This window comes from Ruditapes philippinarum, unplaced genomic scaffold (assembly GCF_026571515.1).
Source record: "Ruditapes philippinarum isolate M1 unplaced genomic scaffold, ASM2657151v2 ctg15785_1_1_1_1, whole genome shotgun sequence".
NCBI classification, from domain to species: domain Eukaryota; kingdom Metazoa; phylum Mollusca; class Bivalvia; order Venerida; family Veneridae; genus Ruditapes; species Ruditapes philippinarum.
This window is the reverse complement of record NW_026864580.1, coordinates 1-18,302: the sequence shown is the minus strand read 5'-3', so window position 1 is coordinate 18,302 and position 18,302 is coordinate 1. Positions and strand designations below refer to the sequence as shown.

Genomic DNA, 18,302 nt, shown 5'->3' with positions numbered 1-18,302 from the left:
GATGCATCTATTATACGAAAATTAATTCACAATGCTCAAGAATATGGTGTGTTCATTATGAAGTAAACACAATTGAAGTATTATGTATTACACTTATTTTATCGTATTTTTTTCCATTAAAAGGCCCAGGTAGAATTCATTCCCTATGCGTGATTGGCTAGTCGGTATTATCACGTGATATTACCGAGGTATGTGTATAGCTTATTTATCTCACCTAATTAGGATATGCCTTTAATTGTAGTGCAGTGAGTGAGACGCTGGCCCCTACAATTTTTGGCGATGCGGGTTCGAACCCGGTATCCGACACATAATTTTTCATTACATTTATGATATCAAAGCGTAACTAACCATTCTATTGGATAATTGTCCTGAGATTCGTTACAGAAAAAAACTTTGTTTGGTGCCAATCTTTGGCACAGTCCCTTTAATACTTCCTCAAGTTTTTATTGGCAAAATTTAATACATTCTTCAAAACCAAAATGCAGCAATTCCCAAGACATGATAACATGAGAAATTGACCTTAGCTTTTCGGTCAATTAGGGGTTAATGTGTAGTGGAAAAATTGGCTGGTATTTCTTGGCATGATTGTGTACGCTGTTCATCCGTGATCACCAATGAACAGCGTACACATCGTCGAGCTAGTTGGAAATTGGATTGGATCTACTATTTCTTTTAATTCTTCCTATGTACACACTGTTAAATGACAAACAACACACACAGACAACTCTTTAATTATATAGAGAATCGTTCCAGATCAACAGTATACAGTACTTTTTCTACTTTACAAACTTTTTCATTTTTACAAGCAGTCAGCATAAGCAGTTATTGCAATGAACATTTCCGTGGCTTCAAGTCTGTTTCTAGCAGGGTACTCCATATCGAACTCTGTCAATACGTTCCTGGCTAAAATTAAAAATTCTTCTGATGCACCATTCTGGGATGGATTCTCACAAAACCTTTCTCTGACTTCTTGCAAACCATTTGCCAATGGAACTTTAAAAATCACTAGCACCGTACAGTTCCGGCTGGTAAAACAAAACGTCCGGTTTGCCAGCTGGACTTTCAGCAAAACGACATTGCCTAACCCGATGTGAGTTCCACACACTCATTACATCATTGAGATCTTTTCTTATTAGAGTAAAATAGCAATATCTAACACATTCCAGGTGAAGGTTATCCGTGGTATCTAGGATCCCCATGTCACACATATCCTTAAAAAAATTCATCCACGTGTTTCCACACATGTCCCGTAATGTCCTCCAAAATCGTTCTATCCTTACATTCCTGGTGGACGACACATACACAAAATTGCTATATCCCAAATACTGATGCGGGTCCATGAAATGCAAAGCATGTTGTATATCACGGACAATAACATTTTCTGTACCTCGATCAGCGTACACGCGCAGTGGCAAGCCTTGAATTTCTTCAACATACTCCAAATAAAAATGACCAATATACTGAGGCTTTTTGTTTGAGTTACAACATTTCAACCACAACAGTCGTCGGGAAAACCCGTCAATACCACCATGCACTGACACGCCGTAAGGTTTTAACTTATCCCATCCATCGAAATGTATAGCAAAGTTAGGGCCAGCATTTCTATAAACACGACGTCTGAGTGTTTTAGACTGTCTAAGCATTACACCACTTGGGTCTATTACACTAAGTGCAAGCCTCACAGTTTCACAAGTTGCGACTATACCATGATGTACCAAAAGCCTCTGTCTCATTTGACGATATCCAGCATTCTGTCCGGTTCCGGAAAGTTCCAGTAAAATTGCCTCAACAACATCTGGTAACCCGCTTTGGTTTTGACGCCTGTATAGTCCCTGGCTTCTCAAAATCCTATGTACTGTTCGTTCACTCAATATAGTGTCGTGTTGTAAGGTCATAAAACCAACAATCTCCTTGATTGTGAATCCCCTGTGATAGTACAAAGCAACCCTCTCCTCCCTGGTAATAGCATCAGCTTGCATCTGAGTAAAAAATAAAATACAGATAGGCAGGGGGGAATGCGGACATACAGATGAACAAGTTTGTTTGTTTGTTTGTTTCATTTTACGCATTTTCCCAACAGTATTTCAGTCATTTAGGCGGGTAATATCCTAACCATTGTTCCTGGAGTGTTACACCAGTACTAGACTACCTTCCTCGGCGCTAAACTACCAAAACATCTCTCAGGGTTCGAACCTATGCCAGAGAGGTTACTGAATTAGAAGTCATCGACTCTTACCCCTCGACCACGGAGGCGGTTATACAGATGAACATATGTAGTAAATATGTTTTAAATGGTGTACAGTCAGGAATATTTTTAACATACTATATATACTTCAATATATTTCTTAACAGACCGGAGAATTGAAAATCGGGTCGTTCGAAACATCGGTTCCCTCGTAGTTTAGGCTCGGTCTCCTGCGACCCCGAGGGATCGCAGTTATACTGTACCAGGAACCGTATTCACAAAGCATCCTATGAGTGAAAATAAACTTGTGACTGTACTATAGATAATATTTATTGTAAATGTATTTTATCAATATCAAACATTAGAATCATTATATATTTGTTAAAATTAAAAATATTTACCTCTATTTCGCCTCCAAACACAAATGTATTCCCTTTTAATGTCTGCAATGACTTAAGTGGGACTTTGTATCAATGCAATGGAGCAAAACAATGCTATTTATAGATAAGTGATAACAGGTTAACTAGTTACGTAACTAGTTAACCTGATAATTAACAAGTTAATTATTAGGTTAACTAGTTAGGCATTTTCGTAACTAGTTAACCTGATAATTAACTAGTTAATTAAGAGGTTAACTAGTTACGAAAATACCTAACTAGTTAACCTGATAAATAACTAGTTAATTAAGAGGTTAACTAGTTACGTAACTAGTTAACCTGATAATTAACTAGTTAATTATTAGGTTAACTAGTTAGGTATTTTTGTAACTAGTTAACCTCTTAATTAACTAGTTAATTATCAGGTTAACTAGTTACGAAAATATCTAACTAGTTAACCTAATAATTAACTAGTTAATTATCAGGTTAACTAGTTACGTAACTAGTTAACCTCTTAATATTAAGCTGACAATAAGGGATGGCAGTTGCAGGCACTAACATGCATTTATTTCCCGTTATGATCTTTTCTTTATTGAAAAAATTAACTAGTTACGTAACTAGTTAACCTCTTAATTAACTAGTTATTTATCAGGTTAACTAGTTACGTAACTAGTTAACCTCTTAATTAACTAGTTTGGTATCAGGTTATCTGGTGGCAGAAATATGCCACCATACTGATCTAAGATTGAAATTAGAAAAAAAATACATGTTTTCTTCAATTGTTACAGATCTAATTATAAATATGTCTCTGTTACCAATTTTAAGTGAAGTTCTTCTAAATCTGAAGTTTCCTTAAAAACAAATTAGTAAAAAAAAAGATGGACCACCTGTGTTCAGAAAGGACCACCTGAATTTTGGATCCAGTGGTCCGGCATACCACCTGCTGAAAAGGTTAGTGTCGAGACCTGATATTATTTTATATTATTGTATATGTGACTGATGCCTCTAAGAGACCCAGCATTTTCAACAAGCAATTATCATAGTATTGCAAGCAATCCATAAGTCCCCTACCGGTTAGAACCCCAGCAACATTCTGATGGGTCATTGGCCATTCAATTTTACTAGTGAATGAATGACATGAATGAACTTAAATCTTTTGAGTTCTAAGTTTGTCTATATCACAGTATAATGTGTTAAGTTTCTCTTCCTAGTAAGGAAATTATGTTTAAATACAACCTTGTCATATTATTACGATGTGGGATTTTAAAGTAAATCCTATAAGAAATGAAGACGTTGGACTGAAAAATACCAATTTCTCGAAAAAATCTAAGTTCAAGGGGAACATAATTCTGCTAATAGTCTTGCTAGAGTATTTAACCTTCTCAAAAATGTTGAGTGATAATAAGAAACATATATATGAAGTTTGAAGTAGATACATTAGGAAATAAAGAAGCTATTTAAAAAAGACATTTTTTTCATAAAAATTCTAAGTTCAAGGGAGGTAATACTGATAATTTTTGTGCTAGAGTTGTAAACCTTGTCACATATAATGTGGTTGATGACCAGAAACTTATATTTAAAGTTTGAAGTAAACACCTTAAGAAATAAAGAACTTATAGTGAAAAAGCTGAAAAATTTAAATCAGAAATCTTGAAATTCAGGCCATAGCAACCAGAATTTTCAACATAGGAAGAAAAGGAAAAAGATGTGCATAATCTCCAGACTGCCATCTACCCATATTACAAGTTTCATAAAAATATTTTCAGTACTTTTTGAGTTATCACTGGATCCAGTTTATGTGTTAAATTTGACATATTTTCAGACTATTTGTTGCCATAGCAACCAGAATTTTCAACATAGAAAGAAAAAAAGGCGTGCATAATCTCCATACTGCCATTTATCCATATATCAAGTTTCATAAAAATATTTTCAGTACTTTTTGCGTTATCGCGGGATCCAGTTTTGTGGACGGACGGACTGACAGACAGACAGACGGACAGACAGACAGACGGACGGAGGGTAAACCTAAAGTCCCCTCCGGTTAAACCGGTAGGGGACTAATAAACTGTTCAAACTGTTCTGAATAATGTAAAAAGTATACATAAAATATGGTCTGAATCGAATAATTCTTTAAATTATAAAGTGACTGCTAAGTTGTTGTCAAAAGCAACAGGAATGGCACTAGGATAATTAATTGCAAAATTGAATGCAGTAAGTGGTATGCCATTTCATGCTTGAGTTGACACCCCACCTTGACCATATGTGGCTGAGGGGCTGCCTTTAAGTTTTGAGGCCTCATAATTGTAGCCACCTTTTATCCCTACTTACTAAATTGGATCGAATTTTAATTTTTTTCTCATTGTAGAAATATATGGTTCTAAACTCGACCAGAAAAGTGATTTAATTTTCAAATCTTAAAACATGCACTCTTAAATAACTTCGTCAAATCAGAAGCTAGGAAGCTGAAACCTAAAACCGAGTGTGTCATAAACATTGTCTTAAGGAATGGACATATTTAAATAAAATTAAAATAACACACAAACCCAATTACCAGGATAAAATTCGTGCAGGGCGATATAAATTTTCATGATTCGGTAGCCATTTTGTCAAGTTTGCAGTCAATTCTCTCGCTTGAACCAAGTGTGCAAATTGTAAATTGAGTTATTAGTAATTATGTACATTCAGCGATAATAAAAACATACATGTACGACATTGCCCCAGAGCGAGCAAAATACAAATGCATTATAAAAAAGAAGAGGCAGATTAAGAAGAAGATAATGAGCAAAAAATACACATGATGTGTCTATACAAAATAAGAACTAGATTTACATACTTGTTCAGTTTCAACTTATGAAGAGAGCTGCACTTCGCATGACAACGTGGGAGACCTGCTAACAATCTGTAAATCTTTTGATGTAGGAGACGAAGTCTTTCTCGTGTGAAAGGTTCCGTTTTTCTACCTATATAATTAAATCCATATAAAACTGCAATGTAATCTTTACACTTGATATTTTGACGTATTTCCTCCATTTTAGTTCTCAGTCCTGTAGCAGTGCATTTACATGTATGCAGTCACGTGTTTCTGCCGTCTGCTATAATAATAATATATGAGCCGCGTCATGACAAAACCAACATAATGGGTTTGCGACCAGCATGGATCCAGACCAGACTGCGCATGATCAGGATCCATGCTGTTCGCTATCAGTTTCTCCACTTGTAATAGAGTTGGTGAGGGAACAGCATGGATCCTGATCAGACTGCGCGGATGCGCAGGCTGGTCTGGATCCATGCTGGTAGCTAACCCACTTTGTTGGTTTTGTCATGACGTTGCTCATATATTTATTGTTTTAGTAAAAACAATTAAATACAAATGTATCTTTCAACCCACTAAAGTCAACAAAGTTGTTCTGTATATATTGCACGTGTAAAGGCCTCAACTGACCTAGTACAAACCAATAATTATAGATATAGAGATACATTTACAATTTTCAAAGCAATACAGCTATATGAATCATAACGATTCTCAGAATCGTTCGCGTGCACCATTACTGGAATATACTGTAGAGATTCGATGGGTGTTTAGGGGAGGATTTAGTCCGCCTCTGGCTAGGAAATAAAGCATGTGCATCTGAGGGTCAAAATTTGACCCGCCCCTGTGGTCACTTGATTTATAGACATAATCGTGTAAGTAAATGCATTTAAATTGATTTATTCTCTATTACTAAATTTCTTATATTCTGTTTACTAGTATTTAATTTCTTTTATTTCTGTTTATTTAATTTCTTATTTCTTTTGTAAAATTGCAATACACTGAGCTTAGATATTAAGCCTGTAGAATCGTATTGTGGTCCTCTACAAAAATTACTTAAATCATGCCCCTGGGATCACTTAGGTATTTGGCATGTAGCATCACCTTGTGGTCCTTAACAAAAGTTATGTAAATCCTTGGGGTTAGCTTAGGAAAATAAATTTGTGTCTTTTGTGAAACTGCAATGCCAAGTGTTTTGATACCCTAACCCTAACCTTGACTTGTGGTCCTCGACATGAATTTTATAAATCATGACTGCCGCACTTCTGTGTCTCTAAGATTTTATAGACTTCTGAAAACACATTTTAATCCTCGTGTGGAAAACTAAGCTATTTTGCATATACATTTCAAGTCATTCCACCGGGGTCAAAATTGACCCTGTCCTTGGGGTCTCCTGGTTTATGTAGACTTATCTAGGAAAACACATTAAGTCTTTTTGTGTGGAATTTTGGTGTTTTGCTGTGTGGTCCTTCACAAGAGACATAAACCATTGTTCAATGTAGTTATTCCTAGCGGACACATTTAAGAAAATGTGCAGCTTGGGTAAAAAATGACAACCCAATGTGACCTTGTTACTTGCGACATTTGCTATAAAAAATGTAACGTAGGTCAACGATCGAAGGCCCTAATGACCCTCTTTGTTGGTGAAAAGGGCTGAACATTGTAATGTGCAGTACACTAAAGAACAATTACTAGTATATAATGTTTAGTTCGCATTCTACAGGAAAATGTAGATCTTTACTGGTTGTTTAAGTTGGTGTATATTTTAAATTTATACATATGTTATTACATCTTGATCCTTAGTAAGGGCGGTTTTTGCCCCCCAGTTAGTTCCTTTCGGGAATCTTTTATTAAATCTATTTGTGTATTTAGTATAAATAATGCTAGTTTATGTCATTTTCAATAAATGCCCGATTTTCATTCAAATCATGTGTTGTTTTCCCTTTGTTCCCTAACGAGTTCGACCTATCCTGTGATTTTAACCCAGATCTTGGACAATACATAAATACATGTATGTAAGGATTTGTTAACTTTGTAATAGTTTGTCATATTTTTCAATCTTCAATATCTTCAGGATTTTTTTTCCTCACTTCCAGAGTTTTGTAGGATTTTTTCCTCACATCTAGTTTTGTCTCTTCTTTACTGAAATGTTCTTGTTTTAAGTGATTTAAGAAAATTCAATGTCCACATGAAAACCACATTTTGCCACGTTCACTAACCTTGTTCTTCATGATTGCAAGACATGACTATGTTAAGGATTTTCCTAGCAGTGAGCGTAGTTTTATCTGTATCAATATAAACATTGTACTATAGTCTGTCCCATTAAAAATGGAAATGAACTTTTGCCTGGTATGAATTAAAAAAACGACGTTGAATAAAAAATAAAACTTTTTTGTAAACTAAAAAAAAGTCACCCTCGAGATTTTTCATGATTTTACTCTAAAGTGTCTACTTTTCTTGTGAAAGCAAATTTTGATTTCTCTATGGTAAATCTCTGTTGTTTATTTTCCGTAGCCATTGCCGAAGTACTCTTCATTTGAAGATGAACGGGAGAAAGCACGTGTCATGTTTCTAAAATATACATGAGGTTCTCGGGGTCGTTTCATGATTATTTTACAAAGCTGGATCTACACGATGTAACAGTTTAGTTGCAATGCATGATGGAAAACTTTAAAAAATTAAAAATAAGCAACAAGAACACCGAGTCACTTGGAGTAGATCTAGAAATTGCACTTACTTTTAAGCTGAATAGAATCCCTATGAACTTTATAAACGTCACGACAAATTCACATTCTGAAGATTCCTTCATTGCCGGTTTCTATCCAGTTCCGTAGATCCCAAGTTTTTACTTCAAAAATCCTGAATGACATGACTCCTACACTTTTGATGATCCAGATTTTTTAAACTGGCAATCCGTCTCATTATTAAAACATTGTTCAATTGGGGAGTTATCTGGGTTAGCAAATGAAATATGTAAATGAAACACATCATAATTCAGCATGTTCCAAATCCATAATTCAAGAACGGCCCATCAATTTTAGTTGTCAACATCACAATGCTTATGGATTCCTGACGAAAAAAAACAACTTTATTACGTCAACAACAATTTACGAAATATATGACGTAACAAAAATGTCTCGCGCTTTTAATGGATGATTCCAGTTGCGGCATTGACAGAGGGCGGTTAGGCATATGTAACCTCAAAAAGATAATTTTAAGCGTTGATATAAATTTATCTTGATGGCATTTAAAATAATTCTTGTATACCCAGATTTTGAAACTGTAAAACGTATACCTTCAATTCATATAAATTATTAATAATATAAAACTTTTGATAACATTTAGATCTAAAAATAATTTTAAACACACTAGTCTTAATGACATGAATCTACAACAGTACAATACTTCTTCCATAATTACATATAACATTCGTTTTGATTTTATGTTTTTAAACTATTTTATATATTTCTCAGGAATAATTTCCCTACATATTATCTCGTTATTCAAGACTTCTGTAAATCCTACTCTTTTAGCTACAAAATATACAATACGCGGTATTTTTTCTCCCGCGAAAAATATGCTAGATCTATTGTTTTTTCACTGAATATTTTCAAATTTTAGGAAGGCTAAAATTATTGAGAACGTCACTCGGTGTTTCTCTTTGACTGGATCTACCCTTCATATTAACAAAATAATTATATGTAACACTTTGAGTCTACAAAAAACACTTATTGTCACTAGTCTTATTGAACTTTACTCTTAATAATATCAAATCACTGCCGGTATTTCTTGACATTTTGTTGAATTGTGAGACGGAAAGTTTATTCTGTATTTACGAGCTTAAAGTGTATACATTGTGTAGGCCTACGTTTGATTGCTTAAACTAGAAAGCATGATCATTGCTTAAACTAGAAAGCATGATATTATATTCTTATAATTTACATTTTCCTCGACCGCGAGTCTGTGTTCTCTCGTTAGCGAGGGAGTTAGTTAAAGTAGACACTGTGGTAACAAGCAAACCAATGCTGAACGTATAGTGAATCAGTTTTCCTTTCTTTATATTTTTTGAAAGATTTGCATGATAATGTAGTATTTGTTGGCGATTTCTTGTGAAAGTTGAAACCTACGGAAAGTTTTAGCGCATTCGTGACATCGCACCCGAAATAAGAAGGGTAACATATTTTTGTATCCCATCGAACCTGGTCAATTTATTTATTTTTGAATAGACGTGATACACACTTATGGACAGAATTCAGACAACTACAGAATTATGTAAATTAAACATTATTTAGCGAAGAACCATTTTTTAGTCTTCTAGCTAGTGTTCCCGCTCCCCTACGACGCGTTGCGGTATTCAAGATACGCGCTTGATTGAAAAGCTATCTAATCAAATCACTTCATTGTTCTTTTTCTCTTAAAAAATATAAAATACGACAGTATATCATGGTAATTAATTAAATCTTTGTGTGTTAGAATTTATAAAGCTTACTGATATTTTCACTTCAAATTATTTTGATTATTTTAAATAATGGTTTGCTAGTAAAATTGCCTTTTTGACACCAACTTTGTTGTCATTTTTCATTTTAATGATAACATTTAGCTATTGATCAGTAAGTAAATAAGAATAATATTTTTTTATAATTACCGAGTACATTTCACGCTAATTGTGAGACGAACCCTAAATGACGTCTATATGGGCGCCGCCATTTTGAAATGGACGTCACGTCAGGTTACAACGTAATTCAACGGGAAAAATATAATTTTAACATTTTGACCATATTACTGACTTTATGAAAAAAATGAAAAACATGCCTAGAGATATTGATGTCAGGGTTAACATGACATTAATTTAAATGATTTTACTATTATATTAAATAAAAAATGGAATGTTCAAATTTGATGGGACAGACTATAGTAGCTGCCTTGTTGGATGCTCAAAAACTTCAAGACTGATCAATTATCATCAACAGTACTTTCAGTTTTATGTGAACTGACCAACAGTGCTTTCAGTTTTATGTGAACTGACCAACAATGCTTTCAGTTTTATGTGAACTGACCAACAGTGCTTTCAGTTTTATGTGAACTGACCAACAGTGCTTTTAGTTTTATGTGAACTGACCAACAGTGCTTTCAGTTTTATGTGAACTGACCAACAATGCTTTCAGTTTTATGTGAACTGACCAACAGCGCTTTCAGTTTTATGTGAACTGACCAACAGCGCTTTCAGTTTTATGTGAACTGACCAACAGTGCTTTCAGTTTTCTGTGAACTGACCAACAGTGCTTTTAGTTTTATGTGAACTGACCAACAGCGCTTTCAGTTTTATGTGAACTGACCAACAGTGCTTTAAGTTTTATGTGAACTGACCAACAGTGCTTTCAGTTTTATGTGAACTGACCAACAATGCTTTCAGTTTTATGTGAACTGACCAACAGCGCTTTCAGTTTTATGTGAACTGACCAACAATGCTTTCAGTTTTATGTGAACTGACCAACAATGCTTTTAGTTTTATGTGAACTGACCAACAGCGCTTTCAGTTTTATGTGAACTGACCAACAGCGCTTTCAGTTTTATGTGAACTGACCAACAGCGCTTTCAGTTTTATGTGAACTGACCAACAGCGCTTTCAGTTTTATGTGAACTGACCAACAGTGCTTTTAGTTTTATGTGAACTGACCAACAATGCTTTCAGTTTTATGTGAACTGACCAACAGCGCTTTCAGTTTTATGTGAACTGACCAACAGCGCTTTCAGTTTTATGTGAACTGACCAACAGTGCTTTCAGTTTTATGTGAACTGACCAACAATGCTTTCAGTTTTATGTGAACTGACCAACAGCGCTTTCAGTTTTATGTGAACTGACCAACAGCGCTTTCAGTTTTATGTGAACTGACCAACAGTGCTTTTAGTTTTATGTGAACTGACCAACATGCTTTCAGTTTTATGTGAACTGACCAACAGTGCTTTCAGTTTTATGTGAATGACCAACAGTGCTTTCAGTTATGTGAACTGACCAACAGTGCTTTCAGTTATGTGAACTGACCAACATGCTTTCAGTTTTACTGACCACTAGTGCTTTCAGTTTTATGTGAACTGACCAACAATGCTTTCAGTTATGTGAACTGACCAACGGTGCTTTCAGTTTTATGTAAACTGACCATCAGTGCTAACTGACTGGTTCTCAAAACTGTTATGCTGGGATAATAGTATTTTTTTAAACTGGGTGTACACAGGAGAACATATGATTTTGTTTGCGTATCGTTTGTGAGCAGTAGCAATGAACAGACATTTTCAATGCTAAAAATTGGGAAGATGCATAAAGTTGGTTAGTTTGTTTCATTTTACGCCTTTTCCCCAACAATTTCAGTCATATAGGCGGGTAGTTTCCTTACCATCGTTCCTGGAGAGTTACACCAGTACTTGACTACCTTCCTCCGTGCTAAACTACCAAAGCATCTCCTGGGGATCGAACCCATGCCAGAGAGGTAACTGGATTAGAAGTCATCGACTCTAACCCCTCGAACCACAGTATCAAGTACTTTTACCAGTAATTCTATACTAACCGGTTATGATTCATTTAAACAATATTATGTTCAATCTCAGAGTAAACAAGAATATCTTCAGCACTGCAAGATACAACTCACATTATTTTAAAACTTTGAACAAACAAAACAAATAAACAAAACTTCATTACATATTTTTTTTTTATTATTTTTCATTCTTTCTTGTAAATTTTATTTTGTATGTACACAATATACATGTCTCAGATCTATGTACAAAATATGTGAAATATGAACAAATCAGCATTTTAATGCGTTTCATGATACTTAAATTAACCTTCTAGGCATCTACTTTATACAAACTAAAATCATGTAATGTACAGTTCAAATAAGACAACACATCCGCTGTTTTGAAGATAACATTTAAACCCTGAATAAACAAAAAGAAAAAAATTACCATGAATTGAAAACTACAAAGGCTGAATTTCAGCCAAGAAACTAATTTTTCATACAATAAAAGTAAAAAATATATAAACTCCAGCTGCTTTACTCAACACCTTTTATTTATAAACGTAAATTATTCACTGCTTTTAAATTTCAAGCTTGGTTAAAATTTTTTAGTCCATGATGAAAAAAGTTAAGTAGTTCAAAATTCAAAAACTTTAAACAGTGTGAAGAAATCAAAGCTTTATATTTTAAATGATACTACATTTCTTTTTTCTCTTCAAATTTCTCGGTCACATTAATTTTGCTTGACTGGTAGAAAAATCCCGACTTGAAATGATTATTCAATAAACAGTACAATTTAAAGATAAGCTGTGATGTATAGACGTTATTGACCATCAATATATTAGATATTTGACCAGGGAAAAGTCACTTTACCAGCACCCAAAGATTAAGTCACTAGATAACTGTGGCATTGACTTTTACACAATATTCTATCTCCAGCCATAGCTGTGATATAACTATTTTAATTCCAATTGGATAAGAATAAAATTTTTCCTTTCAATATGTTGAATTATCTATTTTTTAAACTTGCATAAATACACTTTTAAATGTAAACAAAACGTAATATAATATTTTTACTGTATACAAAACTTCTGCTTAGCTTAAAGTCTTTTCTTTCAAAGATGTATATGATTCACTCAGTCACTACTGCTTAAAAGTGACAATAATACACAAAAATCTGTAAAAAATAAAACACTGTGAAATAGTTTCAATTTGGTACCATGGAAACAAAATAAAAGATAATAATTGCACTTCAAATGATAATCATAGATGTAAGATGAACCCTGAGAGCACTTTTCTTCTTACAAATAACATTCTACAAACATTTTTTATCTTCCACAAAACAATTAAGAAAATTAGAAAGAAAAGAAATCTAATTTTATATCATTTTTCCAATGCTGTACATTATTCAGAGAAAAACAAGTTATAGGAAAGTTTCTATACTCAAGAAGCTTCACATTTTTTCTTCTCAACTTTTAATACTTATCTTTATTATTCTCATACCAATTCATTTCTTGCAAATATCTGATTGTATTGCGGACATTACAGTATGGTGCAAAGACCAAATATCCAGTAACCCTTAAAACTAGATTTTCCATCACACACTGGCACATATCACAATGTTTTTAAGACACTAGAATGTAACTAACATCATCTTCGATACAGGACCTTATCGTACTTGTCATATTTATCATACTTATCACTGCGGTCTCGAGACGGACTCGAGTGGTGACCGTTCCGATGTTTCCGAGAATGTCGATCTGGAGAATAATATCTGTCTTTATTTTCTTTATAATCTCTGTTGTCTTTATAATCGCGATCTTTATCTTTCGATCTTTTCTTGTGACTAGATTTATAATCAGGGGATGGACTGTATGAATAACTCCGGCTACGAGATCGATGTTTTCGCTTGCGAGACTTGTGAAGATCCTTGCCGCTCCTTCTATCTGGCGAGTACTTCTCTTTTTTAGATTTTCTTGGTGTGAGACTCCTTCGCTTTCGTTTCTTTTGTGCTGGGCTGTAACTTCTACTTGATCTTGATGACCTTAAAACGTAGATAACATAGTGAATTTTTCTTACTTATTTGATTAAGATCATGTAGCAATTTCTTATAATTTTTCAATTTAGTTTTAAATTAAATATGAAATCATAATCTGAACTGTTAATCTAATACACTGCACTTACGATTTATAGTAAGAGTGGCCATTTGTCAAATTTACCTTTTAAACATTACGATAATTTTCTCACATACAAAAAAATAAATGTTTCTTCCAAATTCGGACCGAAAAGCAAAGACAGTAAGTTTTTTACAAGTTTTGTTTATATCTATTTAGTGACAATGACCACTTTTTAATATAAATATATCAGTTTAAAATTTCACACAAATACCTTTGGTGATTTTTACTGATTGTATGATTGAAGGAACGGTACTTGCATAAAAAACTTTAGACCAGGAGTAGTCACACTATTAGTTGACAGTTACAGGTCTTTGATAGTGAGTAAAGTTTCAAGTGAATTATTTTCAGTAATCTTTACATATTCAGTAAAATAGTTGCAAAGTTGCAATCAAAATCTCAACCAATAAACTTAAAATAGTCCAGCTAAAAGTATTTGGTTAGATATTCAAAATTTTTAACATCAAAATACCTTGATCTACTTCTAGACCGGCTTCTGGAAACACCATTTTTTCTTCTCTTAGATCCATCGCTAAAACAAGTAAAAAGTTGATAATTGACAATGAAAATACTAGTAAAAATAACACAATAATGTTAATATAGCCCCTGTGTATAATAAGAGCATATTATTATTATTGTTTTAATCCACTTAAAACTATTAAATGATCATTTGCAGTCATGGTTCAGCATTAACTTTATAAAGATACAGCATGTAGAAACATGGACAAGCTGGAGACCATGATTCCTGAAATAGGAGTTTGACACTTTGACTGGAAGGCTGCAGCTTCAATACCTTTAACAATTTAAATAGAACATATTCTTCTTAAGCCAACAAATATCTGTTATTTAATGTTAACAAAGATAAAATGTAATATTTGAAATTTATTAACACATTATACACCCAAATCTACTTAATTTATGTATTGTATGCCCCCTTCATTGAATTTGGAGCCATCTACTTGAACAATAAAGGATTTCAATATCAAAATACAGAAACCCAGCTACAAACATTATAAAGCCTGGTAACACAGCACAGATGTGCATGCTTGTCTGGCTCTATACTGGTAGCAAAGCTAACTAAGCTTATGGAGACAATATTGAGCAATTACCCATCATGTTTTTCCTCAGCTTCCTTCTTTATTCTTTTCTTGAGCTCTCCTATTAAAGTGGTTGGATTAGGACTGACATTCTTTGGCGAATCTGAAAATATATACACATGTTTGCACTGTAAAAATTACAAAAATAAGACAAATAATAAGACAATTAGACACTAATACATGTTAGATATATTTATATTTAAGCAATGGAAGTTTGCATAGACTGGAATTTTAATACATAATTAAAATTGACCATACCGAATAGAAATAAGGGTAAATCTAATTGCCCCCCTAAAGTGGGGGCACAATAAAATACTTTCCACACATTGTCTCCAAAGGATCTTTTTTAAAACAACCAGTACTGTAAATCTTGATGGAAAATGGTTGTATCAATAACGTAACATTACACTTACTCTGCCTTGAGGTAGAATTTGGTGTGTCTCGTTCTGAGAAAAGTCCTTTTGCCTTCTTTTTAGCTTCAAGCTGTAATGTTCGCACAGCATTCACTTTCTTCTCCAATGCATCAGGATTTGGCTAAAATAATATTAAAGTTATATTTATTGGCGATGAAAAAAACAAAACAAATTTATATGACAGCTATATGGTGTCCGCAAAGAACCTCTCAAATTTTTATGCAACTTAACTTGCGATAATTAATTTTCAGTCTATTAATTACTGCCAATCAAACACTCCCAAAAATGCTGTTTGACTGCATTACCAAATGGTCAGGGAAAAATACCCTTCTAGCCAGTCTAATTAGCCAGCAGGTAGAAGAACTATATAAGTTTTCTTGTGTTCTAATCCCTTTCAATTTTATGTAATAATTATATACATATAACATGTAAAATATATGATTATTGAAAAAAATATTTTTAAACTAACTAGCCAGTAGTAATTAAACATTTTACAACTTACACCTCATAATAAGAATTAGGCCATTGTACAAATAATTTTTTGGTTACTGAACAGAACACATACCCTTTTCCTGGCATACAATCTTAGAATTGTAAGACAGATCTCTCGTATGTCTTCCACTATCACACCAAACAACTCATACCATGGTGGACTGTTTGGCAATGGTACCTGTAGCATAGAATTTTTAGTGATTAATTTTACAAATATATATACCATACAATTACGTAATAACTTCAGCATTAATTTAAGAGGCTGAAAAAATTAAGATCTTGAAAAAATTTCTTCATATTCATTCTGCCATAGTAAAGTATTATACGAATATTCTTTCAGCTTAGTTATTTACAAAGTTCATTAAAAACTAAGCTTCATTCTTTCCTAAACAGTTAACCTTAAGTTACAAATGCAAATTTACTAACCTGAAGTTGCCTAGCAGCTAACCATATACATGCACAAGCAATTGTCTCCGGATTGTAGCGAACAAAAACGTCTGTTCGGAAACTATCATTCATGTAATTCCTGAAAATATAAAAAGTACAAAAAACATGACTTTATTCCTAACAACTTGTCTGAATCCTGAAATCTGATCAAGATTAAGAACATGATTGACAAAAGAGTGAAAGCTTTCTTTGATGTAAATGCTTCAAGACAAAAATCAGCATTAGAATACTTCTATAGAAATCAAAACTTACTTTCGATACATTTTTAAAAAAGTATTTTTAATGAAATTTAACAGTATAAAGGAATTGCCTCAGCAAAAAACATTAAAGAAAGTTTTCAAAAATCAAAATTTTGAACCAATTTCACTAAATCTTTTTTTTTTGTATGTTAATTTTCCAGATATCACCAAAGAAACATAACTGATGAATAGTGTGACCAAGTCATTCCAAGTCATCATTTCAAGTAAAATAGAAAAGATATGCTTACCTGTGCATGTTTTGTTAAAACCAAACGATGGAATCCCAAAAATAACTAGAAAACAAAAGGTAATTAAACATGCAAGTCCAAACAAAGAGATCATGATTTACACCAAGTTGTCACCACATTTTGCCGTTGCGAACCAAGTATTAATTGTTCTTTATCTCAATTAAGCACTCTTGTCTTTTCATTGCCGACTAATCTTACTACTGTGTTACCAATGTTTTGATTTCTGCTTTCCATATACCCTTGTAACAAACTTCTGTATGCCATCCAAGGATGTATCTGAAATTCTAAGGTCTGACAAATTAAAAGCACTTGAACATGTGCAGTATCTTACACACCCCCTACTTGTATAAGACTTGTTTATATTTAACAATCTTTCTTTTTTTTTGTATGGTGAAAAGTTACTTAAATATATTCATTATCAGAATGAAAACATTTACTGTATCATTAAATGAATTTGTTCTCTCAAATTACAGGCCAAATCAAGACTTCAATAGAATATTTCCCAGAATTTAACACTTTTGATGCACAGAATAAGTCCAGAAATTCTTTGCCGACTTTTAAGGTCCAATCCATTTCCAGTTAGTCCTTCGTAACACTTTTCAAGATTGATGTCCACACATCTCTAGGCACACTTGGGGGATTTCGCACTTTCGGCACTTGTCTTAGTTTCATCTGGCGTATATACGTTACCCAGGCTTTTTGCTTCACAGTTGAGCAATGGTGTGACATAGGCAGATACTCTGACATTGGCAATTTGGGGGTGACAAGTTTGCTGGCTACCCACCTAATCTGGGGTAGGCAAAAAGGAAAAATATAAGTTAATAATGCATGTACAGAGTAATGTGGAAAAATTAACATACATAAAAATATAATAAAGTGAAAATGGTTCAAAATTACATGAGCATAGAATAATAGTTCATAATTTAGGTACCCTTACAACACAGATCAAAAAGCTATACATCATACACTGTTTATATGATACAATCAAGATTTTGATAGAGATAGCATGAATGTAACAAAAAGAATTCTTTGTACTTACAACGCTTACTGGAACCTAACACTGACTCTCCAAATATTGGAACCTGAGACAAGGCCTAGATAATTCCTTATAAATATTTTAATCTCCAAATTGTGTTTGGAAATTACCAAATTGCTGGTTTCACTGGCTAAACTTGTAGGAAAAATTGTATGGTTTCTCTGTTTCAACTACAGAGATATTTTCTGACATGGTTTGATTTCAGTTACAGTAAATATTTAATCAGTTGGACATGCAAACATTTTAAGGCAATGTATATTGTTATAAAAGCCTAAC

At 33.4% G+C, this 18,302-nt stretch overlaps 2 protein-coding genes across 2 annotated transcripts; both read right to left on the bottom strand.

The window, feature by feature from the left end:
- Positions 1-715: 715 nt before the first annotated feature.
- LOC132726163 (uncharacterized) lies at positions 716-2,794 on the bottom strand. The gene has a single exon (XM_060711432.1). The coding sequence runs from the start codon at positions 2,067-2,069 to the stop codon at positions 996-998; it is 1,074 nt and encodes a 357-aa protein (XP_060567415.1). The 5' UTR covers positions 2,070-2,794; the 3' UTR covers positions 716-995.
- A 9,267-nt stretch (positions 2,795-12,061) lies between these two features.
- LOC132726162 (cyclin-L1-like) lies at positions 12,062-16,582 on the bottom strand (the record flags this gene model as incomplete). The annotated part of the gene is given in 6 exon segments (XM_060711431.1): positions 12,062-13,924; positions 14,527-14,586; positions 15,164-15,254; positions 15,565-15,685; positions 16,130-16,234; positions 16,483-16,582. Coding segments are annotated over 6 exon segments (871 nt in total), but the record flags the coding sequence as incomplete, so codon positions are not given.
- Positions 16,583-18,302: the final 1,720 nt, after the last annotated feature.

What these genes read in the sequence shown, in the direction of transcription:
- LOC132726163 (XM_060711432.1), bottom strand. Translation starts at nt 2,069, where the DNA reads ATGCGTAAAATGAAACAAACAAACAAACAAACTTGTTCATCTGTATGT.